The 21298-nt window shown below is 35.0% G+C and overlaps 1 protein-coding gene across 2 annotated transcripts in view; it reads right to left on the bottom strand.

The window, feature by feature from the left end:
* Positions 1-3637: 3637 nt before the first annotated feature.
* fgf24 (fibroblast growth factor 24) overlaps positions 3638-21298 on the bottom strand; it is a 29735-nt gene continuing 12074 nt past the window's right edge. For both annotated transcript variants that reach the window (XM_039751858.1, XM_039751860.1), the window contains exons 4-5: positions 14931-15037; positions 3638-5884 (exon numbers count right to left, since the gene is read on the bottom strand). In XM_039751858.1, the coding sequence (XP_039607792.1) occupies positions 5612-5884; positions 14931-15037 (380 nt within the window). In that variant the 3' untranslated portion in view covers positions 3638-5611. The remainder of the gene's footprint in view (positions 5885-14930; positions 15038-21298) is intronic.

Below are 21298 nucleotides of genomic sequence, written 5' to 3'. Positions count from 1 at the left end.
AATGAAAATGTTCTTGAGAAAATGAAATACAATAAACACTGTTGGTTCATATGTGGTGTCCTGGAAATTCTTACTGGGTCAACAATCTGAGCATAAAAAATCCCCAAGGTTTCTCCGCAAGTCAGACAGCAGAGCCAAGAATTTGCTTTGGGTTCAGAAGAAATGGCCAGCTAGAAGAAAGCTACTGCTTGATGTCAAGAACGTCATCTGACATAGCTTGGTGGATTCATATAAAGTGCTGCTACCCCGCTTCGTATTAAGCTTGATTTAATGAAACAGTTTGCAAATGCTTTATCAAAACATGGAGCATGTGTTATGTATTTGACCAAAAATGTATGGGTTTGTCTGAGTCTAAGTTGAAAGAAAGCATTTTTTGCCAGATCTGACTTTAGAAAATTGCTTTCTGATGCAGAATTTGATGGTGTGAAGAATTCCCTGCAATTACAGGCTTAGGTATCATTTAAAAAAGTAAATTCTAAGTATTTAGGTAACAATAAAGACCCAAATTATAAAGAAATTGTGGAAAAAAATAATATTTAAGTTTTAAGGAATTGGGTTGCAATGTGATCCTCAACGTTTGGTTTTTGGATTCACATTTGAAATTTTTCTCTGAAAATCTTGAACTGGTGAAGAGTAGAATAAAAAAATCCATTTGGATATCAAGGACATTGAAATTAGGTACCAGGGACGTAGAGATTTAAGTATGGTGGTGGACAATTGCTGGATGAGTCAAAAGGAAGTACCAGAAAAAGTGGGCATATAATGAGCAACCAAACAAAAAAAGTAGAGAACTTACATGTAAGACAATGAATATGTATTGTTGTTTTCTTTACATTTATGTTTAAAAGTGATAGACTGATGAAATATGTTCATGGTAAATTGATTCAGAACAATATTGTATATTGTACATGAATAAATTGTGAAATTTGTTAAATTTTAGCATTTATTTTCAATTTTGATAATTATATATTTATTACCATTGTTTTTTTAAATCTTAAACAGTACTTTTACTCCTACAATTTTTTTCACAGGTTTGCAAAATTAAACTCATACAAAATTGTTTTATTTGTGAATAATTGTTTTTATTTGCATTCATGAACACTAGGAACTATCATGGCACAGACACCAGCTCATGCCTTCTGTCCTTCACTATACAAACATACATATACAGTACATATACATACAGAAGAATAAATGCACCATTTTGAAGACTGGCAGACGATTCCACGCACACAATAACAAAGCCATTACTTCTGACCCCATCTGATGACTGCACCTCCAGCTTCAATGTTCCACATCATTTCCACCCGACCCTTTTCCCAGTATTCCCTTTGTAATTAATTTCCTGCCAGCTTCACTATAAAAATCCACTCACCTACTGTAATGTTGTCCTCTGTTCGATTCTCTTTTAAATATATCAGTCAGGAAAGGCTGTTTTGGACCTTACACTACACGGGGCTAACACCCCAAATCTTCACTATATATATATATATATATATATATATATCAGTTATCATATCAGTTATGAATGATTTTTTTGCTTCTGCTTCCCGTTCTGATCACAAATTTGTCCTCTCACAATTGTATTTCCTTTATGGAGTTTAGTGTATCATTACTGTCACATGTACTTGAACGTGCTAATTAACATGAAATATGTTGCTCACTCTCCGACACCATGATTAGTGAGTACAGCTGCTCAAAACTGCCGTCTCACTTGCCTGGAAAATCTCAAAACTTACTTGGGATTATCGATGCAAGTTAAACCAAACAAAGCATCACAACATCTAAATATAGTGCAGGTTACTTGAAAAGTACAGTATTTAAAAACTCCCATTATGTACCACTAAATTAGGATTCAGTTATTAAATTATTCTCTCACTGGTATTTAAAAAAAATGTCCTTTAAGTTAAATGGGTGAACTATTTTTGGCTCCATAATGTTATTAAAGTTTCAATACACAACTTGGCTTTTTGCAAAAGGCAGGTGGCTTCTAAATGAAATTGTATCCCTTATCCTTTAAGTGGCTTCATCAACCCTAAATTGGATAAAGCACCTCATGTAAGAATTTTAGTAATGGGTATAAACAGCCTGTCCAAACTGCAGGTGAACTGACACCTCTTACTAATCCACCATCCTAATTTCAAGTGATTTGGTCTTCTCTCTGCCGTCTTAATCCTGATGTCACACCTCCCCAACTTTGGTCCTCTTGTTTCTTATGTTTCTGGGATCTCGGTTTTTGTTCAGGTTTCCATTATCATTCTCCAGGTTGACCTGAGCTCATCAAAGCATTATCATGCTTGGAGATATTTTTCATGGCTCAGAGTTCAAGAACATTCCAGAGGCTAAGGGCCAACTTATCCGTTCCCTCTTTTCATTCTTGTTTTATTCTCATCTGAAGTTAGTATTTAAAATGTGGAACTCCATTATTGTCAACTCTTTTGCACTCTCTTTTTGATTTTTCTTGTTTCTTGTCACTATATTAAAAGCCAGTCACTGCTCTTCGCTCTGCTTTATATAAAGCAACCTGCAACCTTTAATTATAGTACTTTTCCTCTTTATTTATCATGTAATAAGTTTTATTGCCCACTAAAAACCGCTATCAATCACATATTTAATAAGAATTAAATAAGAAAGTTTTTTATGGTTTGAGACTTTCATGACTCCTTCTGCCATTTGTGCTTTGAACATATCTATGGTACAGTTATTCCTCAAATATTTTTATATATATATTTTTAATAAAGTTTAATCATTTCTGATATGTGCACTGGGTGTAATGCAACTTTGTCTTCATGAAAAACATCTTGTATATACGCTTGTTGACATGCCTTCCACCACAATATAAAGATTTGCTATTCAAAGACCCACAACGTATTCTACCTCACTACACGCACTTGTCTTGTAGTTCAAAATGCCATCAATGTATTACGTCTTGAAAGTCCTCTTGTGTACCAAGGCATCTTCCCTGCGGCATGACTGATGCGCCTTTTCATTCTCTCTTGCTCCCGCTGTAACCACTCATTGTGCATTTCTCCTATGGCATAGGTCATGATTTTCTTCATTTTCCCTACCTCTGGCTCTCTCGTGTACTAAGCCATCTTCCCTACAGCATAGCTCACGCTCATTTTTATTCAGTCTTGTCCTAGCTCTAAGTATAGTCTGTGTATTTTCCCAGCAATGTAAAATGAAGAAGTATATATATATCCGCAGCTCAGAGCCACCACCCTGGAGCTCCATGTAGTTGGAGTTGACTCCGGTGGATGCCAATAGCGTCTAGCTGCAGACCTCCAGAGCTCCACATACTAACATTATGGTTAAGGGTAGGGTTGTGGGAGGGTTTATTAAGTCATCTCCGGGTATTTGGAGTCACACAGTGCTCTTCTTCGCTCAACACACGTTGTCTATACTGCCTTAGCGTTTCCTGGTGTGAAAGCTCTGATACACAGACAAATATATTGACACTCATAGAAAGACAGACATATGTTGTTTTATATAATCAGATTAGATTATGACTCTGCAAAGTAATTTTACAGTTATGAAAATAAATTCAGTATTTATTTCTGTGAACCTGTTTCAACAGATTATTTCTAAAACAGAAAAGAAACAAAACCTTTTTTTTTTAAATATAATCCTCATTTTATTAAAAGAGGTCAAATAAATTCATCATGTTGTATTTACAAAGAAAGGTAATAAATATTTTATAATAGTCATAAAATTATTTTTTGCATACACATAAAGTCATAAATGTGTCACGTTGTTAGTAGCATTTCATACACAATGAACAGAGTCCCTCAGCAGGTGAGTTCAAAATACCACCAATATCAGGACAGAAATGTGTTATCATTAGCCGCTCTGAAAAACCAGCCTTCTTTGGGCTCTCAAAGCTCAATTACCCACTAGCAGCTTTCTCTGTGGTTTTTAACATCTGTCTGAAGGTACGCTTTTGTGCAGAGTTAACATTTTCCAAAACAATTGATCTAAGAGCTCTACTGATACTTCATCTTCACATTCTTTAGGTAAACACCTAATTGGATGAAAATGATTAAATTGTTTAGTAATGGTTGTAAAGATTGCTGCTCAATCAATGATGTAACATCTCAGATCTAAAATAACATATTCAAAGCAAAGCAGTTCTTGGTATGCTAGACGGAGGTTGTGCTTCTGATACAATATCAGGCATGCTAATAGTGGCTTGCTGTGCTTTTGTCCTCTGTAATTTTCTGTTCTTTACTTAATCACAAGGCAAAAGGCTCAGGATCATTTGGCTACACATACATTCACACTATTACTCCTTTTTTTAAGTCTCCTACTGCCGTTCTTAATTTTAGTGGTTTGAACAAGTTTGCAAATTTAAGTTCTGATTATCACCTTGCTACTCCTGAAGAACTGATCAAATTCTAATGAATGTCCAGTCTGTGGCCCAGATGGTAGGGGTATATAGACTTAGGTTTAGTAATATAAGTTTTTGGCCAGTTATATTTGTTTTGTTGTAGTTTTATTATTACTTTGGTTAGAAATAAATTCTGTTATTTTGAAAATGTGTATTTTTAATTTCCAGGGCTCATTTTTTTATGTATTGATGGCAGGCAAGGTTTGCCTATTTGGTGCTGTTGTTTAATTTTCCTGTTAAATTTGCATGCTGGTTTGCCTGCTGTTCTGCAGTATTAAAGTAACCATTTTAATTTCACAATTCAGGCAGGTAGTATTCAGAACCTGTCAATGCAGCGGTACAATTCAATAATTTAAAAAAAAATATGCATTCAAAGTACCAAATAATTGCCTATATTAAAAAAATATTAACAATTAACAAGATGGCATATTGCAGAACAAAGTTGCCCTAAATGGCCATCATGAGGAAACAAAACTTTTTATCACAGATATCGTGCACTAAATGGAAACAGTAATTTTTCCGGGCACAAAGTGAGAAGCATACGTCGTAGAATACCTGCCTATTTGGTTCTTTTCAGCAATACAGTTGTCATTTTAACTATCATCTATTACAGCATTAGAAGAAAGGCGTCAAAGGATTTGTGAGAGGTAAATGGATTCAGTTCACCATTGATACAAAGCCTCAAAGGATTCCCATACAAAATCTATCAATAATGAACATGGCACCATATAAAACTGAGCTTAGAGACCCAAAAGAAGTTTCCAAGGTAACCTCTTCTGTAAACAGGCCCTGGATAAAGTATTGCACTTATAGCTAGGGAACTAGCTAATGTCAAAATTATAGACGACCGCATCTATTGTGTAAAGACTCTGTGATATCCAACACAGTTGACAGAAAGAGACTTGTCTTTCCATTATTGCGTTTTTTTCCATTGACTGATTAAATTCCCATTAAGATTGTGAGCTTGTAGTTTTCTTGAAGGATCTCAAAAGGATCTGTCCTTCGCCATAATTGTAAAAGTAGTTAAAAGGTAACGACACATTTTGTTCCATTCAACATAAATTAGATAAAAAAAAAGAAAATCCCCACAGAAATCCAGCAATCTGGAGTGATTCCCCCTTTCTTAAGTATAAAAATAAAACATCTTTTATGGTCCTTAATGATATTTATAGTGACAATTTGGAGTGTTCTTTAAAATCTGAAACCCAAGTTTCCTTTTGTGTTTTAGTTGGAGCTGACTTTCAAGCGTCGTGCTCTACGTGTCCGTTTGGTTACTGTGGTATAGCGAAATTGCGTAAGTGGGTCTACTTTGCCCTTTGGATGTCTTTTCATAAAATGGACTTCCTGCTGGTTCTGCTGCGTTTTTGACCCCTTTTTAGGTCGTCCTTTTCGTGTGAATCCCAGATACCATCCTTTATATTTGGCTGAGACCAGTGCTGTGTAGTTGTTCTCTAAAACCTCTTCGACAAAAACACACTCTTGGCTTCTCCCATTTAACTGCAAGAACAAAATAAATACATTAATAAATACACAGATTGATGATTTAAAAGAAACAGAAAATTAAAATCCAGATCAATTCAAATATATCATGACCCTATATTGAATTTAGAAGGTTTGAGGTGTTATTTAATGTTATGTTGAGTCTTAGTCTTGGAGCTAACCTCTCTCTCTCTCATTTCTCCTAGGGCATGAACCAGAAGCAGACAATGGCCGACAGTGGGGTAAATCGCGTTGCAGTCATAGTAGAAGAACTCCATGCACTCGACGAACAGATTCAGAAACTCCTGTCCCGACGGAGATACCTTAGAGATCTGAAGGCCAGGCTACTGGATAAACTGTCCTCGCCATCTGTAATCGGCTTAACATCAACCCTGCGTTGTGCCAACCTCACCCCCGAGTTTCATAGGAGCGACACCGCTGATGACCTCAGCAGATTTCAGCTATGCAGGTGGGGATTCAAGGCCAGTGCACCTCCATTGGCACAGACGAGCCTCCAAACTCAGAACCGGTTTGACCCTCTCCGTGTCCCCAGTTCACCCTCAGCCCCTGGTGATGTAATAGTCGTAGGTGATTCTATTGTTAGAAACCTTTATATCGCATGCCCTAATGGAAAATCGTTTGTTTCTTGTTTTCCCGGTGCTCGTGTCCGAGATGTGCACCGGCAATCTACGAGAAGCACAAGGAGAGGGCAGCTGGAGCAATCGTTTTGCATGTCGGCGTAAACGATATAAGACACTGACAATCAGAAATCCTCAAGGCTGACTTTACAGCTTTGATTAAAGACACGAAGGAGAGGACCCCATCGTCAAAGATCTTCATTTTGGGTCCACTACCTCTCGTCAGACGATCCAACGAGTACTACAGTCGTCTGCTAGGATTGAACAACTGGCTACAGGATTTCTGCAAGAAGCAAGACGTCGTTTTCATCAACAATTGGAATCTCTTTTTGGAAAGGCCGCGTTTCTTCAAGCGAGATGGCCTGCATCCGAATAGTTTCGGCGTCCGGGTCCTCTCCGAAAACATATCTAAGGTAATTTGTTTATCTTCACTATCTATCTCTGCTCTTAACCCCTTCCGAAATGATACTGTTGTGCTAGGACATGATAAGTGTCTAATAGAATCTTCCGTTGAAGTGCACAACATTAATACTGTAATAAGCAATCTCAATGCATGTAGAAAATCTAGGCAATACGGCATAAACTCCAATAATCTAATTAAAATTATTATTTTAGAGGAACAATGTATTAAAACTATAAAAACAGATCACAGATTAAACAAAAAATACACACAGAGCAGCGCTAATAAAAATAATTTAATTCCTATTCCGAATATCAATAACGCATATAGTACTCATCTCTGCCCATCTGAAACATTAAATATGGTACTATTAAATGTTAGAGCTTTGACTAACAAAACGTTTTTTATCAACTATCTTATTAATGATAAAAAAAGTTGATTTTATCGCACTAAGTGAAACGTGGCTAAACTCAGATGGCGCGGATGTTTTAATCGAATCTGCACCTCCTAAGTTCAAGTCCTTTGAGTATTTCACCGTTGTTATCCATGGGGATTCTCAAGTTCTAGTATTATCCGTGTATAGACCTCCAAAATTCAACGCGTCTTTTTTGAAAAATTCTCTGACTTAATGTCAATTTTAATTACGAACTATGACACACTCCTAATAGTTGGCGACTTTAATTTTCATATAGATAATCAGTGTGATCTAAAAGTAAAAGAATTTATGAACCTCCTGGGCTCTTTTGATTTGAGACAGCTCGTTAATCAGCCTACACATAAAGCAGGTCATATGTTAGACTTAGTGATTACTAAACGACTTAAAGTTGATATAAAGCAGATCATTGATATTGGTCTATCAGACCATTTTCTTCTACTTTTTAATATAAAAATAATGATAAAAAACACCCATGAGAAGCATATTGTTAAAAAACGCTTCTTTGACTCATCAGCAGCTTTAAAACTTACAAACATTCTAAGCAATCAGTCCGTTTATAGTGCCAACTATAATAGCGAGGATAATGTAAATAGTAAGGTGGAAAGATTTAATACTAAAGTGAGAGCTGCTGTTGACATAGTTGCACCTGAAAAGACAGTTAAAAAATCTTCTAGCATTGTTATACCATGGAAGACCCAAAGAGTGTCTGATTTAAAGAGAACATGCCGTAGAGCTGAGCGTAAATGGAGGAAGACTAAACTAACTATCCACTATGAAATATTAAAAGTTAAAATAACAGAATACAATAACACTGTCCGTCTTGAGAGACACTGCTATTTCTCTAAGACTATAAATAACAATGCTAGTAATCCCAGAGTCTTATTTTCTAATTGATCGCCTACTAAACCCAGGTAACTCAAAGGAATGCCTCCTAAGTACTTCCAGTAAAACCTGTGAGGCTATCGCTGTATTTTTCAATCAAAAAATTAATGATATTAGAAATAACATAGTATATCTCCCCAACACTAAGGATCCTCCTAAACCCCAGCATCCTGTTATAAACAAATTAAACTCTTTCACTAGGATAGATTTACCTGATTTACAAAAAATAATATCTCAATTAAAACCCTCCTGCGTCCTTGACCCAATACCAACAAATTATTTCAAAGAAGTATCGGGCGTGCTAATTGATAATGTTCTTGACATAGTAAATTCGTCATTAGATACGGGGGTCTTCCCAGACTGTCTTAAGACTGCTGTAGTTAAACCCCTACTTAAGAAACATAATCTTGACCCCTGGCTCTTGAAAATTTTAGACCCATCTCTAACCTGCCTTTCTTAAGTAAAGTTCTAGAGAAGGCAGTCATTATGCAGTTAAATGACCACCTAAATAAACATGCTATTCTTGATAAATTTCAGTCGGGTTTTAGAACAAATCACAGCACAGAAACTGCACTTGTTAAAGTAGTAAATGATTTGCGAGTGAATGCAGACAGAGGCCATTTATCTGTTCTCATCCTCTTAGATCTGAGTGCTGCATTTGACACCATTGATCATAATATTCTTAGAAATCGCCTTAGTCAATGGGTGGGCCTCTCTGGCAGTGTCTTAAATTGGTTTGAATCCTACCTGACAGGGAGAAAATTCTTTGTTAGTTGTGGTAATTACAACTCAAAGACACATGATATCCAATATGGTGTTCCACAAGGCTCTATCCTGGGTCCCTGTTATTCTCAATCTACATGCTTCCGTTAGGTCAGATTATCTCAGGGCACAACGTGAGCTACCACAGCTATGCTGATGACACACAGCTGTACTTATCAATAGCACCTGATGACCCGATTCTCTTGATTCACTAACACAATGTCTTACTGTATCTCAGAATGGATGAATAGTAACTTTCTCAAGTTAAATAAAGAGAAAACTGAAATCTTAGTGATTGGCAATAATGGATACAATGAGGCTATTAGAAATAAACTGGATACATTAGGATTAAAAGTCAAGACGGAGGTAAAAAGCTTAGGGGTAATTGTTGACTGTAATCTGAATTTTAAATCGCATATTAATCAGATCACTAGGACAGCATTTTTTCACTTAAGAAGCATAGCTAAAGTTAGACCTCTTATATCACTGAAAGATGCTGAGAAATTAGTTCACACGTTTGTTTTCAGTTGACTAGATTACTGTAATGCACTCCTCTCAGGGCTACCCAAAAAAGACATAAATCATTTGTAACTAGTGCAGAATGCAGCTGCTAGAATCCTAACATCTCTCCTGTTTTGATGTCACTACACTGGTTACCTGTGTCATTCAGGATTGACTTTAAAATTCTGCTTATGGTTTATAAAGCCTTAAATAATCTCGCCCCATCTTATATATCGGAATGTCTGACACCTTATATTCCAAATCGTAACCTTAGATCCTCAAATGAGTGTCTCCTTAGAATTCCAAGAACAAAACTTAAAAGAAGTGGTGAGGCGGCCTTCTGCTGCTATGCACCTAAAATCTGGAATAGCCTGCCAATAGGAATTCGCCAGGCTAATACAGTAGAGCACTTTAAAACACTGCTGAAAACACATTACTTTAACATGGCCTTTTCATAACCTCACTTTAACTTAATCCTGATACTCTGTATGTTCAATTCTTCATAATAACTATTCATGGTGGCTCTAAAATCCGTACTGACCCCTATTCGCTCTTCTGTTTCTTTTTCCGGTTTCTTTGTGGTGGTGGCCTGCACCACCTCCACCTACTCAAAGCATCATGATGCTCCAACAATGATGGATGGATTAAAAGACAGAAGTCTACGTGACCATCATTTTCAAGTCCTTCCGTGAGAACTCTAAATCCAAAGAGGACTGTTTCATTTATGTTAGGTAGAATGCCCAGAGGGGACTGGGCAGTCTAATGGTCTGGAATCCCTACAGATTTTATTTTTTCTCCAGCCGTCTGGAGTTTTTTGTTTTTTCTGTCCACCCTGGCCATCGGACCTTACTCTTATTCGATGTTAATTAATGTTGACTTATTTTGTTTTTCTTACTGTGTCTTTTATTTTTCTATTCTTTATTATTTAAAGCACTTTGAGTTACTTTTTGTATGAAAATGTGCTATATAAATAAATGTTGTTGTTGTTATAAAATATATACATTTGAAATATGTGTCACCAAATGTTTAGTTAATGTCAATGCATAAATACATTATTGAAGTATTTTCATCCTTTCATTGTCAAATCTGCCTTTTGTAATTCAGGAGCTTTGAGAAACCAACAGTGACAGATGCATGGCAATAACCACTTTGTCCATGGCAGCTACTCACAGAAGCCCCAATACAGTTAATCAATTGGCAACTCAAGGAATAGACTTTTGTAATGTGTAAACAGAACCAAAGGAAACATTTTTAAACATGTAAACTCCACATAAAAAGTTTAGTTTGTTTTTGAACAAAACCAACATCTAGGAATAAGTGCTGCGAACTCCATCATTCTTTATCTGATGTAATCTCTGTTTTTCTTAGAATGTAATTGTTTATTGTCATATTGAAAAGTGTGTTTTTCTGTAAAATGGTCATGGATCAGTACTCTGGTTTTCTACATCCTTTTGACTGGTTGTCCAGTTCAGTGAAATAAGAACTTAATTACTGGTGCTATGTAAACCTAATTCTTTCAGTAAAAATTGGTATAAACATTGATAGACTGAAAATCTATCTGAGGGCAAATCATTCTGAAACTATATTGAATATATCAAAGTCTAACTAAAATAAAAGTCATTCTGGCTTAAATTAATTCATGGTGATAGAGGACTGCAGGAAACAGAGATCACTAAAACATACACAGTGCACAAAGTTGCACTATTTCTTCTATGCATCATATCTTAAACTATTGCACCTCATAATGCACACTCTCTATATGTACAATAAAGGAAAGTAGCTTTATAGAATTACTTCCATTTGAGGATGGCATGGTTATGCATTGGTAGCATTGCTGCCTCACACATTTAGAGTACTGGCTTGGTGTTTGCACATTCTTCCTATATGTCCTGCCTTAAATGTTTAAAATTTAATATCGGCAAAAGATGAATTTAGTCATATGCAAACTTCAGCAAATAAATTAGAATGATTAGATTACTTTCGTAGTGTATAGTGATCTATTACAGCAAGTGTATCTGTCCTCTGCTCAAATTGCAAATCCTGTTATTTAACTACTTTGCTTTTGTTTTAAGTAAAATGATAACCGTAATGTAAGAAGAATGTTTTGCCAGCTGTAAACATCAGAGATATTTCTCCTGCAAAATGTAACTTTTATTTAAAACAAAAACCTTGAGCATTCATAAGGCTTTGAAATAAGGTCTTTTCTATCTAAATGAAAATGGGTAAGCATTGAAATGTGTGCAACACACTGTTTTGTTCATAGTCTTAAAGCATCATTTCTAACTCACTTACTGTCTAACTAAACAGGTGATACAAAAATTTTTAAAAATAAATCAATTTACATTCACTCTGAACTGCAAAATTAATGAAACAGGGAATGAATATATTTAGCCACACGGTATAAAATATAACTTATTTTGTTAGTTTGGTGGCAGAACTTAAAAAGGGGAATAAGAGCAAATGAAAAAATAAGGAAATGAAAAGCAAAAGATGGTAAGCTATCTGGTCACATAACATTATCTGCACATACTGTGCCTGTTTACCTTACTGTATAAGCTACTTCTTGCTTTATAGCACTGTTACACTTTACAAGTCCCTTGTAACACTCTTCAAAAATGTAACAATTTTATTAAAATCAAAATTTGCTGGTGGTATATGTAATTCTTGTACAGTATATAAAAACATATATATTTGTTTTTTTAGCTGTTGTTAGTTGGGCCAAGATTAGTCACTACAAACGTTACACTTGGCATACACCAAGTAGAATTCATAGTTTGGCATACACCAAGTAGAATTCATAGGGTCATAGGCTGACTCATTTTCTTGTAAATGCAATGATGGCATTTGCTATTATAATGTAATACACATGCCTATTCCAGACTTTTCTAATCAATGATTAATATTACATTCAAAAACAGCGTCAGGTGATTCCTAATAGCAATTCTCTCTATCTTTTCTTCTTGTTCATACATTTTCCTTTTTTTCAAATTGAATAAAATAGAAATTTGGACTTTGTCAGATGTAATCTCATTTTTTTTCTTATGATTCAAAGGTTCATACAGAACTAAGGAGGACTACTAATGGGGTTACTTAGTGACTTAGAAATTGTACAGGGAGAAGTGCTGCTTAAATTAAACAGGGTGAAATTGATCCAAGTAAATATAAACCAGTAAGTTTAATGTGCATCACAGCTAAAATGCAAGAACCAATTATTAATGAAAACATTAAGCAGCAGATGTCTGGAAAAAGAGTATTAGCAAATACTCAGCATGCGTTCACATAAGGAAATATTTCACTAAGATACTGGAATTCTATGAGGAAGCAACAAAAACATTTGATCAGAGAGCTGTGCATATTATTTATCATGAATTTTAGAAGGCTTTTGATGAGGTACCACATGAAAAATTAGTGATTAAACTAAAAGAAGTAAGAATTCAGGGCATGATCTTTCAGTAGATAAAAAAACTAGCTCAAGCACAGGAAACAATAGGGGTAATAGTGTGGGAAACTTCTTCAGAATTAGATGATGTTAAAAGTGGTGTCCCTCAGGAGTCAGTGCTGGGGATCTGCTCTTTTTAATATACAAAAGCGATCTGGACAAGAATATAATCAGTAAGCTGGTTAAGTCAGCAAATGATACCAAAAGGTCAAAGGGCAGATAATGTACAATCAGATAAAATGTTACAGAGGGACTTGAATAGCATACAGGCTTGGGCAGATTTGTGTCAGATGAAATTTAATGTAAGTACATGTAAGATATTGCACGTAAGAAGTAAAAATGGGACAATGGGAGGTCTGAAACTTGAGAGTACATCTTACGTGAAAGCCATAGGAGTCATAATGGACTCATCTCTAAGTACATGTAGACAATTTACTGAAGCGATTAAGAAAGCTAATAGGTTGGTAGATTATATATCATGATATTAGAGTAGAAGTCAAGAGAGGTTATGCTTAAGCTATAAAACACACTAGTGAGGCTGAACTGGAGTATTGCATTCAGTTGTGGTCTCTATATTACAAAAAAGACAAATCAGCACCACAGAAAGTCCAAGGAAGAGCAACTTGGCTGATTCCTGGACTAAGAGGTATGAGCTATGAGGAGAGACTGAAGGAGTTAAATCTTTTCAGTGTAAACAAATTGGGATTAAGAGGAGGCATGATTGAAGTGTTTAAAAGTATAAAAGGAATTAGTAAGGTGGATCCCAGTTATTACTTTACTTATTACTAAGGGACGCTTCATTAAACACAGGGACACATTTGGAGAGTTGTTAAAGAAAGATTTCACACACACTTAAAACATTTTCCTTCAAGCAAAGAACCATCAACACATGGGATACATTTTCTTGTAGTATGTTGGAAAGAACAACTTTAAGGACCTTCAAATCTCAATTTAATGTTACTTTGGACAATCTAGGTAAATAGGATGGACAAGTTTGTTAGGGTGAGTGGCCTGTTCTTGTCACAGTTGTTTTAATGAACCTCATTCTGTATATACAAAAAAAAAAAAAAAAGGAAAAGATATGTAATTTTCTAACCCTCTTAATCTAGACCTGGGTCAGGGGGAGAGGATTAGGCTAGAACCTATACCAGCTACAACATGGCACAAGGTAGGAACAAACCCTGGACATGACACCAGTCCATCACAGGGTTAGTGCACAAATCCACACACCAAACACACACTAGGAATAATTTAACATTGCCTATTCACCTAACCTGCATATCTTTGGAGAAGGGAGGAAACCCACTCAGACATGGAGAGAACATGCAAATTTCACTCAAGGAGAACTCAGGACACAAACCCAAGCCTCCTTACTGCGAGACCACTGTGCCACCCTAATACTAATAAAGAGTTTTTCTTTTGTTTTTGTACAATGGTCATTAATCGATATTTACTCACTAATTTAAGTCCCATGGCATAATACCTCATTCGTTCAATATTTGCTACTGACATGACCTGGTTAAATTAAAGGCTATATATGGGTCATTAGCAGTATATATTTTTAAAATTAACCATGTTATAAACAATGGCACATTTAATTTATAATAATAAGACTCCTGAAACAGGTTACTGTCATTTGTAATGATTTTATATTATGGCTTTTAATATGTTTCATAACAGGCAGACTATTAATAGTTACACTCGGTTGTAATCCATGTTAAAAATGCTTTAAAAAATTATCTTTGATATAAACATCTATTTCAGTGTATAATAAACCATGTAAAATATTCTTTGTGAAAGGTGCTCTGGAAAGAAAAATCCAGCAAACAACCCACTATGGATGAAAATGTTAAACAGCTCCAGTGATTAATGAGCATGTGCTGAAAGCCTACAGAGATAACAAGGAGTGGGGGTGTGTGCATAGACATTTGAGCAATTTTGAGCATAACATCAGTTAAATATTCCTATGCCAAAAAAAGGAGTATAGACAGAAATACAATAATTACCTTCCCAATAATTTTTCCTCGCTTGTTCATGCAGATGTAGTAACCAGTTTCATTTCCTTTAATACGAATGCGACTTCCAAAAGATTCTGTTTCTACTATAAGAAGAGCTGAAACAAAGCAAAGAGGAAAAATTACTTCAGTGCAAGTATAAGATGCACATTCTTTTTGTATTTTCTATTACTTGTAAATCATAAACATCCAGTATATAGTGCTTTTCTGACATCATTAGGCAGTAAAACATATGGTGTGCTACTTTTAAGAATATTAATTACCTTCCAAAGAAAAATTCAATAAATTAAATAACAGAGTAAAACCAAAAATGCATAAACACTACCCTGTTTTCTCTGTGATATCACTGATGGCTTTATCTATGTGTTAACATATAAGCCTAAACAAGTGAAGGCAAAGTGAACTATAAGGATCACCCTAAGGATCACCGTAACCCTGCTGATGTCAATATGTTATGTGCATATAGTATAGTGATGGCAGCAACTCTGAACTATTAATCAGGTATTAGGAATATAACTGACCAGCCCACCTTAGAGTAACACAAGAAGGGGCAGAGTCTCAATCCTGTAATCTTGCATATATGTTTGATCTATCAGTAGATAACAGAAACTAATACCCCTTCCTTAAACTGATACACAAAACACATCTTTCCTACATGAAACCACTCGTTCAATGCCAATCTGATATTTTGTCAAAGCCCGAAGAGACAGGCTATATAGATAGAAGCACTTTTCACACATAGAACCCAAGAAATTTCCAAATAAAATATCCAAGTAATTCAATGGGATTTGCTTATTCACACATGTGAGGACAACATAGGTTCAATAAAATTCACACACGGTATCAAAGATCCAAGAAAGTGTGCAAAGCCAAGCACTAACATCATTGTTAATAATGCAAGCATATCTGAGATAATTCTAATGCTATGGATGGAAAACTGAAAAGCAGGAGAACATTTCAAAATACAAGGTATCCAAAAAATGCATAAAACTGCAAAACACAAGGTATCCAAATATGCATAAAACTGCTTTTTTACCATTTTCAAATCCCCATGAAAGTAATTTTCTACCAGAACAGTGCTGCAAAACTCCCACTTCAACAGCAGTTCACTGCTGCATTAGAGCTCCACTTTCTTTACATCTGGAAAACAGCATTTTTACAAAGGACAGTACTCAGACATGTCTTCTGGTGACTGGGTTCTGGTGGATTACTTCAGAATCTGTCCTGATCTTTTTAAACTGGTACATTTAGCAAACCAATTTATGCATAATTTTCAATCTACTTGTATACTTTTTTCTCTTATGATTGATTTTCGTTCATCATAATCAGCAGCTAGTTAACACAACATTGATGACATTTTCTGATTTTGTTCACTGTATATTGAGAAGTTTCTAGGTCAGGTTTTCCAGAATTCATGACATTTAACACACAAAATGGTTGGTAATTTACTGTAATATTCTGTCAATGTGAAAGGGGTTAATGTATGAGAAAGACAGAGGGATGGGTAAAATATAGCAATTCTGCAGTAGATGTTAACAGAAAGACAGAAGGGCCTACAGTATTTGCTTCTCTATAATGTGTTTGGTCATCGTTTTTAAACTGTTTTTGCAAAAACAAAAGAATTTTAACTACAGTATGTGGTGCAACTGATACAATATTAGCTCTTCTATATAAGCATGAGACACAGGCCAAGTACTGAATCTTTTATAAAATATTAATATTTTTAATCTCTCTGTTTTCGTTACTGCAAACCATACACATTACATTTTCCTAACCAGTTTTCATAAAACTACGGTAACCTTAACAAGGATTAGGGAACACATTAGGAACTGGGCTATTTCATAAACTTTGCCAATCCAGCTGTCTTAAACTGAGGTGACACAATCTTGGAATGATAAGATGGTAAATGTACCACTGAATATGATAAAATAGGACATTTTCCAATGCCACTTTAATCAATAAGAGTGAGTACATACACACATCTCTCTCATTGACTTTTAAACAGGTCCAAACTGCGCAATTCCTCTTACCATTACTGTGTAGTTTCTAACGTCTCCCAAAACAAGCTCAGCATGACAGTTGATAATGCCTTTATTAAGATGGGTTTGCCATTTATCATGAAGTATAAGTGTTATAATTATCACAGGTTCAAAATATTATTAGCAGGTATGTGTAGACATGCATTAAAACTTTACCCTTGTGAGTTTTACTTGAAGTCTGGTAAACTGTAAAATATACTACCATCATTCTAAGACTTAACCACAGAAATATATCAGTTCAGTAAAGTTAATTTGCATATGTAATATGAAGATAAATGATTACAATGAGTACATAAGGCTTCATTGATTTCATGCATATAGTTACTTTCAGCCACACACTGATGTTCAAACAATACATGTGTGCCATATTAAAAGCATTTTGCTAGCTTTTTAGCAAGAAAATTGACCCTCAAAGGATCTTATTAAAGAGAGAGAGATAAACGCATGAGTGCAACTGGAACCGATCATATTGAAAAGACATTGCAAATACTCATCTCAAAGGAAAAATTTCCAGTGCCGAGTATCTCCCAACAGAACATGTTTTCACATGTCAAGAGGCTCAAATTGGAAATAGGAATTTTAAAAGTTGAATTCAATCCTTGGTAGAAGACACTAATGCAATCTGAGTCTTCTATTTTTATAAGCCTTGCTCAATCTCCCGACACAGAGACTACAGCTGATATAAGTTAGTGAAGAATAATAAAACATCACTTGTTTTGAGCTAACATACTACCTTAACATTTTGATTAATGGGGCAATGTTTGTTCACATTTTAGTGGCACTGGGGTGTATTGTTAGTTAATTTGATTATGATTACAAAGCAGTTTCTTAGATAGTTCTATCAGAGTCAGTCTGACTTTGATAACAAAAAAACAAATTAATCAACTCAATGTCATTTGCCCTTGGTTATAACAATTCCATGATGGCCATAAAACTTGAAACAAACGTAGCCTTTTCTAAAGTCATCTGTGCTAAGATAAGATGCGGCAGAGTTCTTACCATGGGCTCTCTGACTCAAGAATGTCAATAGTTGGATTAAAGATACAGAACACATTTTCAAAAGCTTTAACACATCTGGCAGTAAAAAATAAAAATCTGTAGCCTCTCACGGATTTTGCTATCAAAATGCGACAACCACTTGCTCACTCAATTACAAGGTTTAAGATGGTCAATTCCTTCAGCCTGCCAGGGATTAGAAACTGCCCTCAGGCTCCTGGAAGAGATTATTTGTACTATGTCATCTTGACTTTAAATCAGTTCCCTGTTGGCTAAAACGCAGGTGGCCTGGAGTCAACTGAAAAGCTGGCGTTTAAAAAGTGAAATGCTTTGTTTAACTTTAATTTTACCAGAGTACAAAATTGTATAAGCAAAACATGTAAAAGTTATCCAACTTGTTATCCTTTGTACAAACTTTCATTTCTTTCTAAACCTGTTCTGAAGCATCCTGGTAACACTGATTTAAACTAGAAGAAATATTCTGCTCTTTCATACGGTTAGCCCTAAAATTCTGATGTAGCTACTTTTCCCTTATGCAAATCAAGACACCTTCAATCTATCATTTATTGACATAGCGTATTTCTGTCTATTTGTTTATTCATCCATTCTGCTTTATTGCAACATATTTGCAATGGAATTTAATTATGTGTAAGAGACCAGCTTATCAGTATAAATCAGTACCATGTCCTGGAATTCATTTAAACAGCACCACCTGGTGTCAAACTCACATCAGCCCCAGCTGTTTTCAGTCCCTCTGCTACACAGATTCATTAAGTGGAAAGAAATTCCTATCACTTGCATAAAAAAGAATAGTACTCAGTTAATGACTTTTATATTATTAGAAAATGTTGTTACAAACTGTAGATTTATAACATTGCTTTTGAGAGGATGCTTTGTAATTATGTAGTAGCACAATCAACCACCTTAGATGAGTTTTTATTCAGCCAACTTTCAAAGCCTTGTTGCAGTATTTGACTTTTTTCTTAAATGTCTGCTGTAGTTCATTCTGTTAAGCACCAGTGTAACCATCATGCACGCTGAAGTTGATCTTTTATGTTACATTCTTAGACTAATGAATGATTACTATTCCAACTTTTTTGCTTTATCTTTCCTTTTTTCAAAATCCATGTCTGCTCATCTTGCTGCCAGTTTCTTCTGTTATGGTAACTATGTCAAAGGAACTGTGCTCTTAACCAATAGCACAAATTATAAACTCTCAAGTTATCACATATTGAAAAACATCCACCCTTAATAGTATAACTAAAAGAAAATGTCATCAATAAATGTTTTGTTCAGGCAACAAAACTCATGTCTAAGATCAGTAAGTCCTCAGTCTTTAAATGCTTATGCTTCCACCAGTAAAGTGGAAGAGGAATCTGATAAGACACAATTTAGCAGCACCAAACAATGATGGACAAGGCCTAAAGCACTCTCATCATTTTCCTGAACTTGAAAAAATAACTGATGGGCAGAAAAAATGGAGAAGCCAAAAGACTAGGTAGAAATCATTTAAAATCTTTGCAAACATATAGATGTTTCAGATAAGAAATCAAAGCAAACAACTGACCACATAATTCTCAATGAGAATCAGAGACAAGAACAACAGTCCACAGAACAATTGAAGAAGGCAGCTACCTTTTTGCCTTCAAGATGCACTTCAGCTAGAAGAAATCCTCAGCAGAATCAGCACACAAGATGCTTGCCATCAACTTGCCCAGACAGAGGGCTGCTTTAAACTCCAAAACAAAATCAAAACAGCACTAGCTACAGGATGAAATATATTTAGACATTCAGAAACAAAGGAACAACATAAATAACATAATTATTCGAAAGAGACAAAGAAGCACCAGGCCACATCAGATTTAAAGATTGCCCATCTTTGGTCCTTGTTGATGAAAGAAAAATGTTAAAAAGCAAATATTTAAGCAATCCAGGGAACACAAGGGAACAACATAAACAATGCAGTGATAAATATGAGCTCCACAACCTTGGAAACATACAAAGGCAAGCCAAACATCTTTGGTACACTTTAACATTATACAAAGTTATTGTCTGTTTACCTGCATTTTTATCACTCTTTAATTTAATATTGTTTTTTTATCAGTACGCTGCTGCTGCAGTATGTGAAATTCCCCTTGGGATTAATAAAGTATCTATCTATCTATCTATCTATCTATCTATCTATCTATCTATCTATCTATCTATCTAAATGAAGGGTTCTCCCAAAGCAACAAATGCCTTTAAACACCAAATAATGGATGAAATAACCAAATCAGAATTAGGCTTAATTATAAAGTTTTTTAAAAAACAAATAAAGAGAAACTATATGACTAAAACTTAGAATCATTTGTATACTCACAGTCCAGTTAGAAGATTTTAAAAATGCAGATGAACATTGTGTATTGTCAAGTAAACAAAACTGAAGCAAAAAAGTTTAAACACTGACTTATGGAAAAATAGGCTCTCATTAATAGGAAGAAAATAAAGCTGTTGTACATTGTAAATACAGTACATACATATATTCTCAAACCATCTTAATTCAATTTACTGTTACACTAGGCAAGAGCCTGTCCTATTAGCAGTAGGTGCAACGCAAGAATGGGTATTGTGTAAAAATTAACTGCCCATTTGTATTAATAAGCTAAGGAACATTTAAAAGCTGTCGTTTTATTATACAAATGCCTCACAAGGACAAAGCAATAACTTAAAAATCAACAAAACTGAAGCCTTAATCAAATCAGCAAATCTGTCAGTTGCAAAACTGTAGAGTGAAACATAAGATAGTGAAAATGAATTCCAGCATTTAACATACTGTAAATACAAAATATGCAAAAGTATTATTGATTAATCTCATCCAGAAAACATTTTCTACAATGACCAGTCTCACAAAGTATTTAACAAAGCAATTATTCTTACAGTGCACTTAAAGTGAGCACATAGTATACTTCACAAAACTGGAAGAAACAGAATAAGAGAACGATGACTATTACTTGTTGGTCACATTGAATAAGAAGGCTCGATTTTTAAAGTCAAGACAGAATAGGCAGATTGTCTGGATTTCAGTCTAATAACTAAAGGATTTCCCTGGACAACAACTGTGCTGTGCTCAAGCGTACTGCTAGTTTGAACAAGTAGAGGAAGCTTCAGGAATTATTTGTGGCTGTGAACTGCAGACACTAAATCTCTGAGATTCACACAAGCAGAAGCTTCTTAAAAAACATCTATAAAATGTTATCAGTTTAAGCAATCACACATAAAATTGCACCTCAAATTAGGATTCTAATCATTTTTTCATAAGCACTTTGTAAAAACACCATATATGGA

This window comes from Polypterus senegalus, chromosome 4, assembly GCF_016835505.1.
Source record: "Polypterus senegalus isolate Bchr_013 chromosome 4, ASM1683550v1, whole genome shotgun sequence".
Taxonomy (NCBI): Eukaryota; Metazoa; Chordata; class Cladistia; order Polypteriformes; family Polypteridae; genus Polypterus; species Polypterus senegalus.
Note: the sequence above shows the minus strand (reverse complement) of the source record. Positions and strands in the feature narration are given on the sequence as shown.